The sequence below is a fragment of the Chlorocebus sabaeus genome, chromosome 25 (genome assembly GCF_047675955.1).
Source record: "Chlorocebus sabaeus isolate Y175 chromosome 25, mChlSab1.0.hap1, whole genome shotgun sequence".
In the NCBI taxonomy this organism is placed as follows: domain Eukaryota; kingdom Metazoa; phylum Chordata; class Mammalia; order Primates; family Cercopithecidae; genus Chlorocebus; species Chlorocebus sabaeus.
In genome coordinates, this window is record NC_132928.1 from 64,724,117 (window position 1) to 64,738,928 (window position 14,812).

Sequence of the window (14,812 nt, forward strand, 5' to 3'; positions counted from 1 at the left end):
CTGTCACGATTTTTAGTCATTTTGGATGAGGATGGAAGAATGATAAGAAGGTTTAAATCAAGGAAGCAGTTCTACGTTGCTGGCAACCTGAGCTCAGACTAAAGACAGTTTTCAACACTTCCCAACCTAACATCCATAGCAGTTATGGTTTAGTGAAGGAAGTCACACCCTGGGCTTGTCTTGTGTCCTGTTCTTTGGCATGAGTTAACCTGGAGGACAAATCTGACGACAGCTTGCTATGCCAGAGGACAGGGTTATTGGTGAAGGCGAAGTACGAAGAACACTGGGTAATAAGAACCCAAGAGGTCAGCGAGAGGTCTGTCCCCATTTGCCTTCCAAAATTACCCTTTTAGGTTAGGGCAGACTGCAAATTCTAAACGATGGTCATGGCTGGGGAAACTGTCCGAGTTCAGCCAGCTCTCTGAGCTCAGCATTGCCTGGGATCTGGGGAAATGTCTATAGGAGCCAACACTGTGGCAAGAACATTTGTTCTTTCCCAAGAAGGCAAAGGAGGATGACTCACAGCTTCTTACCACAGCTTGCTTTCATTTTCCTCCCCTTCACCCTCCCTACACCTTGTCTGATGGTCAAATTTCACTATTCTTGGCTTCACAGCAATTTTTTTGCCCTCATAAAAGACAGGATTTTGTAGAAATCCATTCCAAAGGTAGATAGGAGTGCAGTAATGAAACTTTATTCACTTTAAATTTTAAAATGCCTATTTCTATTTTAAAATTTAAATTTTCTATTAAGTTTGCATTTGCCTTCTACCTAGTTATGAGTGGACTGCACAGGGTCTTCTACCTTCCACTTTTTCTCTCTCTTCTTTTTTGGCTTTTAAAAAGGAAGGGGCCGGGTGTGGTGGCTCATGCCTGTAATCCCAGCACTTTGGAAGGCTGAAGCAGGTGGATCACCTGAGGTCAGGAGTTTGAGACCAGCCTGGCCAACATAGTGAAACCCTGTCTCCACTAAAAATACAAAGATTAGCTGGGTATGGTAGCGCCTGCCTGTAATCCCAGCTACTCAGGAGGCTGAGGTAGGAGAATTGCTTGAACCTGGGACATGGAGGTTGCAGTGAGCAGAGATCGTGCCACTGCACTCCAGCCTGGGTGACAGAGTTAGACCCCATCTCAAAAAAAAAAAAAAAAAAAAAAAAAAGAAGAAAGAAAGAAAGAAAAGAAAAAGAAAAGAAGGGAAGGGAAGGGAATGATTCAATGAGAGTAAAGTAATGGAGAACTTCAGTACGATGTTGCATCACAAGAGGTAACAACAAACTCACCTATTATCTAAATGAAAACTGCTGTTAAAGAACTCCTGATAAAGTAGCATGCTTACACTAACCAGAGGAACTAGCGTTGCTATATAGATGTGTGTATGTGTTTGTGGGGAGGATGGGATGGGGGTTCTCTATTAGAGAGGGGCTCTGTTATAATCAGGAGACCCCACATGTATTGCTTTGTAGTTAACAGCCTTTCTTGCCCTTTTCTTTATGTAAGTTTTATGGTCCTTCACATCCGTGACTCCAAATCCACAGATCTATGCCACACATCAGCTTTCAGAATTGAGTATGCAGAACACCGAGTCCCACAGACCATTTGTGGAGTGCCCGGATTAGAATCCCAGTTTGTCTGGCTCCATGGGTCTCCTGAACCCTTTAACCTTTTAACAAAGGATGATGTGTATCATATTCCATACCATATATTAGGTAAAAGAGGGAGTATGTTTAACTCTCATTTGAACTGAGTCTGGGTAAAGTGAGGGACTCTAGGGCCAAGTTTTAAACACTTTCCCATAGGATACTATGAGCACCCAGAAAAAGTATAATCCTCCTAATAAATAAGGAAAACAAAAGGGCCAGAGAAAAACCTCCCACCTTCTTGCAGGTTAGCTGGTGACTCTGCTGATCACCTACAGCGCCTGGGTGAGAGCCAGGACTGCCCATTATAGGCACACATTCTGGAGTCCAGGCATGGAGTGTTCCTTCTATGCATGATTCATGTTTCCTTGAAATCATCACTTACAGCGTCGCACATTTTTTAATGCCTTTACCTCCATTGAACGCAGAGGTTTTTTAACAGTTGAGACCAGGACTTGGCAGACTCAAGTTTGGCCAGGGCTCTGTGGCCGGGCAGGGGATGCCGGGCACACGGACGCCAGCACCTGGGAAAGGTTAGCCGCTCGTCTCTACAAGTCCCGGGGTTGTGCTTCCTGCACCCTTTCCTAAATGACCTGGGTGCTGAGCCCCAGGTGATTCTGGTTACCTGCTCGTATTTCTCCAGCTCCGTATGGTAGATTTGTCTGATCTGTGAGAGTTTGGCTCTGTAATCTGAATGTTCCACTGAGTTGTCTGAACCTGCCCCTCCAGAAGCCGCCGCCGCTGCCGCTGCTGCCGCCGACCCTCCGCCCTTCTCAGGCCCCGCCACGCCTTCCGCTAACAGCATGTTGTCCAGCCGCATCAGCTGGGGATCTGTGGGCTCCTCCTCCTGGGCTCCTCGGATACTCAAAACTACAGAAAAGGACAAAGGGAAGAGAGCGTTAATAGTAACCCAAGAAAGAAAATTCAAAAACAAAACACATTTGTGTTCTTTGGCTAAATAAGCTGCCAAATTACTTGCAAGATGCCATTTGAGGAATAGAAGAAAGGCTGGAAAAAGAGAAACCGAGAGGGTGAGCAAACGAAGGAGGTACTTGCTTTCTTCCAAAATTACACTCCACTTGTATGTGGAATCTAGAATAATCACATTTATAAGAGGCAGAACGTAGAATCACGGGTACCATGAGTTGGGGGGAGGAGTGGGGAGCTATTGTTTAATGAGCACAGAATTTCACTTTGGGAAGCTGAGTTTTTGAGATGGCTGCAAAATAATACAAATGTACTTAATGTCACTCAACTGTACACTTAGAAATAGTTTAAAATGGTAAATTCGGCCGGGCGCGGTGGGTCACACCTGTAATCCCAGCACTTTAGGAGGCTGAGGCGGGTGGAACACAAAGTCAGGAGATCGAGACCATCCTGGCAAACATGTTGAAACCCCATCTCTACTAAAACACAAAAAATCAGCCAGGCTTGGTGGCGCACGCCTGTAGTCCCAGCTACTCGGGAGGCTGAGGGAGGGGAATACCTTGAACCCAGGAGGCGGAGGTTGCAGTGAGCCAAGATTGCACCACTCACTGCACTCTAGCCTGGGCAACAGAGTGAGACTCCATCTCAAAAAAAAAAAAAAAAAAAAAAGGTAAATTCTATCATATATATGTTTACCACAATAAAAATTTTCAATTAGAAAAATGTAATTATAACAAAATATATTTTTTACTTTTATCCCCATACTAATTTCAGTTTAAGGAAAAGCATTTCCCTCTTTCTCATTTTAAATTTCTGTAAGTTTGTGGTTTTGCACTCATTGCCTTTCTTTGCAATGTTTGATCAGTTTAAATTTTTCATTTCCAAAATCACCTAAGGTACATAAATCCAGTACATTTGGAATGAAATCTTAAGACCTTTCCTGTGGACTAGCAGAGGGTGAGGTCTAACATAGCAAGAAGACAAACTGGCCCTTGAGCAGGGTCGTTCAGCTCCAAAAATTGAGATCTATCTGTTCTGAGTGATAAGGACTCCGTCCTGTTGGAAACAAGGGTGAGGTCCTTTTAACAAGCTGTCTCCAGGGATTCGGGGAAGCCAGTGCTCTGGTAGGATGGCGTCTCAGATCAATGAGATGGCTGCTTTTTATTAAAACACCAGGACCCTTGGTGGTGATTTGGACTGAAGGAGATCCAGTGATTTAGTAAATCAGCAGAAGAGCGAGACAGTCTTTTTTTTACTACCCCTTCAGACAACCTCCCATAAAATAAATCACTCATCTAAATCCAGTTCGGTTGTCAGCAGCCAAGTCTTTGTTAAGAGGGAACATAAAAAGTGTTTTCAATGTTTAAGAAATTGAAAAGAATGTGTGGGTAGGGTGGGAAAGAGGAAGTGATTAAAGGCAGAGGAGAGGGGTCCGGTGTTGGCTCACATTTTGGGGATGGAGGTGGCAGGGTCTAAGTCCCTGGTGGATATTCGCACACCAGAGCAGAGTCAAGAGCCGTTTCATGGCAGGGTGCATCTGGTGAGCCCCAGAGGGAACGTGCCAGTTCCAGGTGTCTCCCCAGCCCTGGCAAAACAGGGCTGCGGGTTGTGACAGGGAAGGTGAAGATGAGTTCAATGAGGGTATGTCTAGATGTCTGAGTGTTCCATCACATATAATACCAGCATAACTGCTGGCTGTGCCCACATGCTCCTGGCTGCCAACAGGCAGCACAAGAACCAACCCTGAACGTTGTTCAGAAGAAATCCCAATTCCTAGGCCAAAAGGGAAACTACAGTATGGCTCTCACAAAACACGAGACCATCCAATGGAATAGTGAGCCATGTGGACCAGAGGTGGCCATAAGGAGCAAAGAGGACAAAAGGTGCAGAGCAGAAGCTTGGGCTCCGTGATGAAGTAAAAAAGGATGAGAGTAAGGGAAGGAGAGGGAGGGAGGAGGGAGAGCAAGTAGCTGGGAAGGAGAAAAGAAGGAAGCCCGCACCCTAGACACAAACCACAACGCTATCAGGTCATGATCTTTTCTCTTCAAACCTGAATGTGTAATATTCTGCTACACAAAAACAAAATTGCTACAGTAGTGATGGCAAAAGGTTAGGAGATCATTGAGGTTTATTTTGTGGACTTTTTTTCAATAAAATCCTTCTTTTGTAGGCTCAGGAGACTGAATGGGAAACTGCTTCCTTTAGCTGATCTTTGAATAATAAGGATTTAGTCACGTTATTGTTTCTCAAATTTATTTACTCAAATCTCCAAAGCACTCTGAAGAACAAATTGCCGCTAACAAAGGTTTCCTTAAGAAAGTAGATGGCTGCTGTAACCATTCCCTGAATACCAGGCCCTAAAGGCGCCGAAAAGAATCTGGTGCATCCAAGCATCCGGCAGCAGCCCCCAGCAGCCCCTCCTTCCTCACCTCTACGTGGGGTTTATGGTTGTTTCTCTTTATATGATAAATGTAATAGTCTTATCAACAAAGATATTTATGGGTCATTTACAAATGAGAAAAAAAAAAGAATCCCCTCTGAGCCATTCATAAATACAGTTCTTTCACTTTAGCTCAATTATTCAAAACATTGTGCTGGGGCAAAATTCTATTCTCTCATTCACTCTATTGAATCTCATGTCCAATATACTTCCTTCAGAAGAGGCCGTAAGCCCCCACGGCTGGTAGGAACATTCCCCGCGATGCTGAGGCTGGTAACCCTTCGGCCGGGTGTTAATGCCTTCACGTGGGTCCACCTGGCTGCTCCACAGCCAACGGGTCCTGCATGCAGCCCAACACTGAGAGATCTTAGGACAACCTCTGGTCTCAACAACAACAGCGAAGCAAAAAAGAATGATGTCCTATTAACTGTCAGGACTTGCCTTGCCAGGACTAGCTTAAGCACTGCCTACTTGAGGTAACATTAAGTATCCCACCTTCTCCAATCCCACGGGTACCCCAAGCGGCCTCATACATTCCATCAGCTTATTCCTCCAGCCAAACTCAGTGAGGCATGAAAGAAGGGAGAGGCGAGGCAGACAGACAGTTCTGGTCCTGGCTCCTCCAGGAGCTACGTAGGTGATCACGGGCACGTCACTATCAATATTTCCCGTGTACCTAATATTTACCTCTGAGAATATTTCCTCTTTCCAGCCCCTCTCAGTTTCACGCCTCTGCTCCATCTTTTTAAAACAATCAACGGGAAGCACAAACAATTCCACACAAACTCTACACACCTCCTAATTAATATTTTTCTTGGCCTTCAAATCTAACTGATTTTAAATAAAATAAGAAAGAAAATTGTCAAGGCTGGCAAAGAACACTGAAAGGATAGACTGCAAGCCCCTGCCCGCCATGGAAGTTTCAGGAGGGTTGCAGAGCTTAAAGCATAAAGCATACTGACTCTTTTCTTATCAGGTATGAAGGATACATTTAATTGAGCCCAGCGGCGGTGGGTCAGGTGGGGCAAGAAAGTGTTAGCATGTCGCTTAGCGTTTATATCATTTTATGAATCTTGCAAACAAATACTCCTTAAAAAGAAATTTGAATTCACTATGAGTTAATAGACTTAGTTTCTAAATGTGGCCAATTAGAAATTGATAAGATAGACACAGCACACCACAGCATAAATGTTGCTTGCATTTACACTCAGAGTCTGGGACACATAAATAGGTCCCAAATCAGAGATCTGAAGAAAATAAAAGAATGAAAAGGGGGGGGGGGGGGAAACAACAGTCATTTCCAAATTACACCCTTTAAATTATACTCAAATTATGAAAATAGAAAATGATTGTGCAAGAACCCAGAAAAGAATTTTTTTAAGGAACAATATGAACAAGGGAAAACCTTAAAAGAAAACCTTCATCTTGCACTATTTTGCATAGACAATTCAGTTCTGGTGGATTTGGGCTGTGTCTGTAATGTTTGGAGGGGGCAGAGATGGCCCAATAAGCAACCTTGCATGCTCATATTTATAGCCAGCACAAGGAGAATCCAAATATACCACTATTAAGAATGGGTGTTGGGCTTCACTGATACAGAAACTGTTCAGCTCGGTGGTTAAAAAAACTCCCACCAACATTAAATAAATAAATGAAAAGGGTGATCTGTCTAAGCAGAACTGATGCTACCTATTTATTGCTTGAAGCCAGTACTCTGGTGAGTAGGAGACAAAATGATTATTTAAAAGTTCCTTTTTATCTCTGCAGCACCATGCAAGACTCGAATGAACCTTCCGCCAGGACACCAGAGATGTTAACACTCATCCTCCAAGATCCAATTTCAACCAGCGGAGCTGTTACCTAATCCAGCAACCATCACATATGATCAGGTTCCTGCTTCCCTGATGGGTGCCCTGCGCTTTCTCCCTCCTCCTCATTTCTTCTCTCCCCACCTCAGCAGCTTTTCTGTGAAATAGGTTTTAAAGGGCCAAATCCCCTGTTCGTCCCCATGCATATAGGGTTTTAATGGCCAGGCAGGCCTGGACGCATCCACTACCCCAAAAATGTCATTGATTGCAGTGGATATGCAATCTGCAGAGGGGTTGCACCCATGAATATCTTTAACCCATTTGGTAACAATTTTTATAGAAGGAGTTTCCTTCTCACAAATCCACCCAATTATGGAAGAGACCAGTTGAGACACGTAGGTTATTTATACAGGAATTGTCACAAGCCCTTTAAAAAGCTTCTGATGTCACATGTACCTTGCTGCCATCGCTTGCCCTGGGGTTAATTCTTTGGTAAAACTCCTAAGATAAGGGGACTGTCACAGCATTGTGGCAGCTGCTCTCACCACTTGTCTCCTGCTGTTCTTTCTTTCTTTTCCTTCACACAAGGAGAAAAACAAACCAAACCCAAAGGCATAGTCAAGATCATCCTTAGTGGGAGGGCTGTGTGCGGGTTGTTTTGTCCTTGGCCGAGCGACGTGGGTCCGGAGCAGCTCCAGTCAATGCCCACTAGAGGGCACTCTTTCTTCACCAAGGACTGGTTCTCCATGCGGGCGGACAGTCTCAAGTGTCCTGGTTCGTGCTGGAGGAATGCCTCTGTTCAGATTCAAACTTCCACAGGTGGGGGCAGGTGGGGAGGGGAGGAGGGCAGATCTACAGGGAGGGTGGTCTTCAGATTTGGACAACAGTCCAGGGGCCCAAAGCTGAGCTGAGAGAGAGAAACAGATAAAGAACAAGACAGAAAGCAGAGAGGCAGGTGGTGTGGGGAAAGGCACAAGGTGTGAAAAAGGACAGGCTCTCTCTGGCTGATCTCTTTGTTTGATTTGTAGGCACAAACCCCCATGCAGAGTGTTCTATTGCCCAGGAGCTAAGTCTTTACCACATCCTACCAGAAGAGTTGGAAAAGAGAGACCAGCTCTCCCCACCTCATTCCCAAGTCAGCGATGCAGTTTTAGGAAAAGAGTGAAGTGCTTGCTTCCTGAGAGCATCAGAGTTACACCTTTTATTTGTTCATAAAGTACTTGCACGCACTGAATTACATCACCTTATAAAACATGAAGTAATGTTCCAAACTTACATAGCAGAAAATTGAAGATTATAAAAGCAAAGCACATTTCCCCAAAATCAAAGCAAATGAGACACAGCCGAGACTGAACTCTAGATCTTTAACTCTTGGACACTTTAGTCCTCTCCAATATTGCAGTTCTGAATCCTTTTCATAACAGGCAGCTACATGGATGTGATATCTATTCTGTGCATGCACACGCACGCACACACACACACAAACACACACACACACACACACACACACAGTCTCTTCTGATGCTGAAGGCACACCGTTAGTCTGGCCAGGAAGAAAACAATCAGATATGAGTAATGGAAGGAAGGAAGTTTTTTCTATTGATTTCCTAATTTCTTTTAATTTCTCTAAATCTGGTCCTTTCCCATTAGCTCTTTCCACTATCATGGTTAGAGCCACTGTATTGGGTGATAGAATGCCCTCTTCTTTCTTAGCCACAGAAATCCACTTACTACAGTCCTATTTCATTTTAAATCTCAGCTCAAAATCCTTTATGAAATCTGCCCTGATGAGAAAAGCCAAAAATGATCTCTAAGCCTCTGAGCCACCAGGGCACATACTGCCTAGACCACAGCCGTGGGGCATCTCAGGACACGCCAGGGCACACCTACCATCTTGCCAGCAAGACTGTGAACTCCTGAAAGGCGGTTCCCCACACAACCTCATAGGGCCTCTGACACTAAGTATCTGTTCCAGTATTTCTTAAGAGCAATATAATAAAGAATCAAGGAGGGAAGGAAGATATAGGCTGGTGAGATCCAAGGATCTCTGCCTCAGCTTCCTGTTCTCAGCCAGGCAGCCAATTCCCTGTATGTGCTCTCTTTCCCCCTGCATTCCAGTTACAAGCTGTACCACAGCCAGCATGCTGTTGGGTAGAAGGCTGTTCTCTCTGCCACCTCTTCCATATCCACTTCAAAAAACTGTCAAATCTGCCTTTTTAAATCTGACAATTCTAAACAAGCAAAACTACACTGGCATCAAGCCAGAGTTTCCTGGACCCAGCCTGGTATGTCCCCAGGAAGCCAACATTACCGGTGACAAAGGCTCCGGGTGCTGGGGAAAAGTCTGGTTAGTGACTGGTACCTGGGGAAGAAGCGCCCTGTGACAGCTGACAGGGCCTGGCAGCCAAGGGGCCACATAGAGGTGGTCTCCACAAACAGGCCCTCTGACGAACGCTCAGTGCAGTCAAACAAATTACTGCTCAAGTACCTCCAAGGTGACAGGAATGAGCTGGATGCTGGGACCTTGGATGAACCAGATATGGGCTCCGACTCCAAGAAGCCCGTGGTTTCCGCTCCTCCAGTCCCTCGGACACAGGATACCAACTGCTTTGAGGCTTGTGGGTACGTGAGATTGCCAGGGTGGGTGGATAACAACTGCAAATCTGGAGATTTGTGTGCATCCAACTGAAGCACATGTACTTCTTCCTCTGATTTTGTTTACTTCCTATAAGCTCAATATATCCACAGCCTGGAACCTCCTCAAGCTGAGAAATAACTATGCACTAATTTGATTATTCTCAACCAAAGGTGGGACCCAAATCTTCTGTTAATGTCTTGAAACTCAGGGCAGCAGGCCCTCGTGTTCTTCACTCCTAATTCTCAATCTCTGTTTGTTTGATATGAAATGTCTTTTTTTTTAATGGTGATTTTTAAAGAGTTATTCATCAAACAAATAGAAATGACTGACGATTCTATTTTCTAAATTTTACAAGTCAGCATTACTGATAGGTGTCAGTCAGTGCTTCTGATTAGTACAGGGAAAGCAGTTACCACCTGAGTCGACACCTTCCGGCCCCACGTGGAGACCCTGGATGCTGCAGTAGGCCTGGTGTGGCCTCTTCAGATGAGCAAGTTCTAGTTTAAGAAATCGCCAAATGTTGAAAGCCACCCTTGATCCCCCAGGGTTGTCTCTCAGCCCTCTAGAATCTCAGAGACACGGAGGTGGGAATTAATCTAGGTCCAGGGTTTCTTAAAGTAGGGGATTTATATTGAAGGTAAGATAATATATTTTTAAGCCATTCCAACTGTTTTTCTTGGTTTGCTAAGCAGGTAGGCCAAAATGTAACCAAGTTCAAGGATTTGAAAGCTTTAGTCAAACAAAGGCAAGAATTTGAGGTCCTCAAGTGTTTCATCCCAGGAATATTTATTGAGCATTTACTACAGTGCCAGGCACCGTGCTGACTTTCCAGATAAACGTGGTCCTGTGAGGAGCTCTTAGATTCACTCGTTTTTCACATTTAGCCAACAGCCACTCTGTGTAAAACTTTGTGTGAGGTTTTAGGGCAAGGGATGAAAACAAAATTATATGACACTCTTGAGACAGTTTTAGGTTTTTGTTTGTTTGTTTATGTTTTGTGGTTGTCTTTAGAGGAACACACCAAGTTTTTCTTGTCATCTTTTTCCCCGGGTTAGGTTTTGGCGGTTCTGGTCACGTGCATTTTCTACTTCTCAGGGGATGCGTGGGCATGGATCCCATTCACACGTTCCCACTTGGCACACTGCGCCTCCCTGGGCCAGCTGGCAGGGAGAAAGCTAATGTGCTGGGCGATAGGCCCCTGCCTTTCTGGATGGGTGCCGGCTGCCTAGGCGAGGGGCTTTGGTCCTTAATAGCTCAAGTCTGGACTGCTGCTCAGGAAAGCCCTTTGCCTAAACAGGAGCCACAGAAGTTGGTAGGAAGGCATGACTTACAGCAGCTTTGGCCTCCGACTGACATACCCAGAGGTACGAGGAAAGGGGGAACGCCATTGGAAAGACAGAAGGCCAGGACCAGGGCCAGGGCCAGGGGAGGGTGTGTGAGACCTGGATTGCCTTTGGTAACCCATGATACAAGGAACAGTTTCCTTCTTAGTTACACATAAAAAGCATGAAAAATGTGGAGCCATTGGTTGGCAGCTTGCTGTGCATTCCGTGGAGATGAAAGCTTCTCTCTACAATGGTATTTCCTAAAGGAAGCAACCACAGAGAGAAAACAGAAGAAGTTTCTCAATACTCTTTAGCCTTAAGGTAAAAATGTTCTGCAGTTCCGAGTCTCAGTGAGGCACCTAGCACATTGCCTGCTTTCTGGCAAGAGCTAATACATGATAGATTTCCTTCTCCTACCACATTTTAATACCCAGAAATGTGTAAGTATGGGCACGAGCTTTCTTCTGTTAGTGCCACAGCATGGCACACACACACACACACACAAATGTGCACTAAAACAGGCCATGGGTGTCTAGGTTCAAAGCCAGGCCCAAGACTCCTACTAGGTGACTTCACCAGTTTCAAAGCCAGGCCCAAGACTCCTACTATGTGACTTCACCTATGCCTTAATTCTTACTAAGGATTAAATAAGGTTATTTTTACAAAAGCACACAGTAGTGCTTGGTGACTGATAGATTTTAGATTTTTGGTTAAATCTGAACCAATCTCACTGATAAAGATTCCTTTGGGAGGAATAAAAAAGCAGGATAGATTTAGAGTTAAGAGTTTGGTTATTCTGCATGTTAGAAATCAACAACACAGGAGAAACCAGGATAAGCCAAGAATATACACACACACATACATGCAAGCACACACATGCACACAGACACCCCCGCTACCTTACTGACCTATGTTTCCAGGCAAGCTCACACTAATACTGTCACAGGCTAAGGAATCCATAGATCCTCAGCCAACAGAATACATTTCAAAATGTCTTCTTTCTCTCATCTTTTCTCCTCTTTATAGTCCTTTCTTGCTGTTTTGCCCAAGTACATTAAGGATTCTGCAGCTTCTTAAGTCTTCACTCAGAGGAGATGCCACAGTCTTCAACCCTGGTCTCCCTGAGCCAGAGGCGACACCATCCTCCTGGCCTGGCAGAGCTCACACTGGAAGCCTCTGTCTTTCTGAGGCTGGAAGACCCTTCTGGGAACCACTTAACTCTGAAGTCATCTCACCTTGTGTCAGACAAGCTGGCCTGGAAGTCATCTTTAATGGCTGCTTTCAAATTTCCATTAAAAAATAAATAAATTATAACCAGAAGAGGGTAAAGACGCTATTTGTACTCGAAGGTTTGAGGAAGCATGTTTAAGTTTTGATTTTGGATGGGATCTGCGACTCACAATCACCCTTCTCCGCCAGGACATAGAGAAACCCCATAGGTGAAATATTACAATGACTAGCCTGGGCTGTGCATGCTTCCATGTTGTCTTACCCCGTTGCCGTTGTCACTGCTGTCTTGAGGCTACAAATTAGCTTCTAGCTCCTAGTGACAAATGGCATTTTCCAGCCCGTCTCTACAACCTGAGTAGGAACAGAACTAGTTTTTCTCTAACTTTCCAAACAATTTCATCAGAACAAGTTTGAAATAAAGAACATTTTGCTCCCACAGGAATATTTCCCAGTTTTTGAAAAGTGCTGAATAATTCAAATGCAGGGTTCCTAATACAATGAGCTATTGACCTTGGGCAGTCCTTACAGAATTCGTCGATTGTTTAGTCTTAACGCGATCCATGATTACTTCCAAATCTACAGATCACAGGAGACGAGAACTACCACTGATAATGTGATACACCTTTTCCCTGCTAGACCAGGCTTCCTTCCCAGTAAGATTGAAATGCAAACCTCTGCCAGGTGACAGCCATAGACAGAGGTGTGCAGACCATGGACAGACAAAGGAATGACGTCACTGATGCCAAACCGCAAATTCCAGCCAGGGTGACCAGTGGCCTAGAGTTGGGCAACAAGGCGCAGTACTCTTAATCACTCCATCCCTTCTGCAGCTCCCCCACCCCCGGACCATGAGGTGGGCTGGGCGGCGCTGGAAGCCACTCTAGGGAAAGAAGCCAGATGGGAGTTCCCACACCCTGGAGACCAGCCCACCAGTCATCTTTGGGCTATAAGAAAGGAAAAGAAAAAATAAACTTGTATTTTGTTTAAGCCATGTTATTCTGGGGTTTTTCAGAGGGTTTTGTTTTGTTTTGTTTTGTTTGCTTTAGACAGCTTAACCAATCTAAGCTAATACAAACTATTTCTAAAAATAAGAAAAAAATCTAGAAGGCAGAGTGATTTCATGTTAGAGTATTACAGAGAAAATTAGAAAGAGGCAGGTTTAATAACCAGAGGCAAGTCACAGAAAAACCTGAGTAGTCACTGTGGGGAACTCCTGGCAAAAAGAGGTTTTAGAGCAGATCAAAGAGACCTTGGTCATTAGAGGGGCCGCTCTTGGATACTACCAGGGCTATCAGCAGAGGCAAAAGAAGGCTCAGGAAGTCCGGGATAGACATCACCTAGTGAGGGTATCGAGCGCCCTTGAGGAGTTTAGTCTGGACTGAGAATACAGTGATAGGTGGTGAGGGGTGGCTGTATGTGGAAACCAGCCAAGAACCTCCGTGATGAGGGAGTAGAAAGGAAGATTCTATCTTGACCAAGGCAATTCTAAGGTGGACTAAACTGTAAACCTGTGAGACCAAGTTCTAACACATGACTTGAGGCTGAGTACCTGTAACTTGCCTTCCTGCATATACTGATCTACATCTTATAGTGGGATGTTTCCTTACACTATACTAATAAAATCGGGTTTTTACTCTAACCAGCCTGCTCAATTTGTCAGGTACAGAGGATTGGAAGAGAGATCCCAACGCACCCTACTTAGAGGAGAAATCACCTCCATTCACTTTAGTGGAAGCAGAATTCTCCAGCTGAAGGACACTGGGTCTATTTATGGGCGCCCCAGGTCCATTTCAAAACACACGCCAATTAGCTTTTCTTTTTCCATGACCACAAACAACACCTGTGACCCCAGACAGTCATCTCACAAATGCATACAAGGTCAGTCAGGGTCCTTCAGGGAGAGTATGTGGATGATCCATCACCACTGTTACAAAAACCACCCCAAGCACATGCCGTGCTGCTAATGAGTCACTCGTGCTGTCCTTAGACACAAGGAGCCACAGAACACACAGGCAAACAGGCCGCATGAAAAGCAGGAGGCATTTGCTGCTTCTCAGAACTTTCCAAGTAGCCCCTGAACGCGCTAAGCCTTTAACTGACAGGGAAGAGCGGATGGCAGGACATGATACGAACGGTGTCCTGGACAAAAGGCACTAAATAAGAAATCCTGGTTGTGACAGTGGAATGGGGGAAAGGCGACTGAGATTATGAGCTCCAGATTGCAAATTCAGCCTTTAATCTTCACTAGATCAGTCTCTGGATAAAAGAGATAACATCTCATGGGGACCAAGAAAGCTACTGACTTAATATCTTCAGGGATGTGTGACATTTCTGCTTTGGGGACGACTCCATGGAGCCATCATTTCCTGTCTCTCATCTCAGCACTATGCTTTCCCTTGGGGAAATGAGGCCTAAGGAGTGGCTCTGTTCTCCTGGACAGTCTTCCTCTCCTCCCAACAGAGTCTAAGGGGCTGAAATTTACAATTCATCAACACCTGGCGGTCAAATGGGTTTAACTGTTCTTGAACTTGAGTGCAAGCATTCAAATTCCATCCCGAGCAAGGCTTCTCGGCTGCCGACTCAAGTTTCCAGGGGGACATTTTAAAGGAGAAGTAGATTTCAAGTAAATGATTGTAACTTATCGAAAATAATGTGCTACTTAGCATCTGCAGCAAACATCCTGGCAGGCAGCGAGAGGAAGCAGCACTGGAGCAGATGGGAGCGATTAGGCTCTTATTTTCAGACGGGCTTTTTTGTGGTGGTTGTTGCCTCCACTTGCTTTTACACGCTGGTAAAATGGGGAACTTG

General features: G+C 44.9%; 1 protein-coding gene across 8 annotated transcripts in view; it reads right to left on the reverse strand.

Moving 5' to 3' along the window:
• The window catches only part of PBX1 (PBX homeobox 1), a 293,843-nt gene that overhangs the window by 57,633 nt on the left and 221,398 nt on the right, over positions 1 to 14,812 (reverse strand). For 6 of the 8 annotated variants that reach the window (XM_007989707.3, XM_007989715.3, XM_073011832.1 and 3 more), the window contains one exon: positions 2,262 to 2,506. In XM_007989707.3, the coding sequence (XP_007987898.1) occupies positions 2,262 to 2,506 (245 nt within the window). Of the gene's footprint in view, positions 1 to 2,261; positions 2,507 to 9,173; positions 9,194 to 9,299; positions 9,523 to 14,812 lie in introns of those variants that run through there. The other 2 variants (XM_073011833.1, XM_073011836.1) reach the window with 2 other exon arrangements.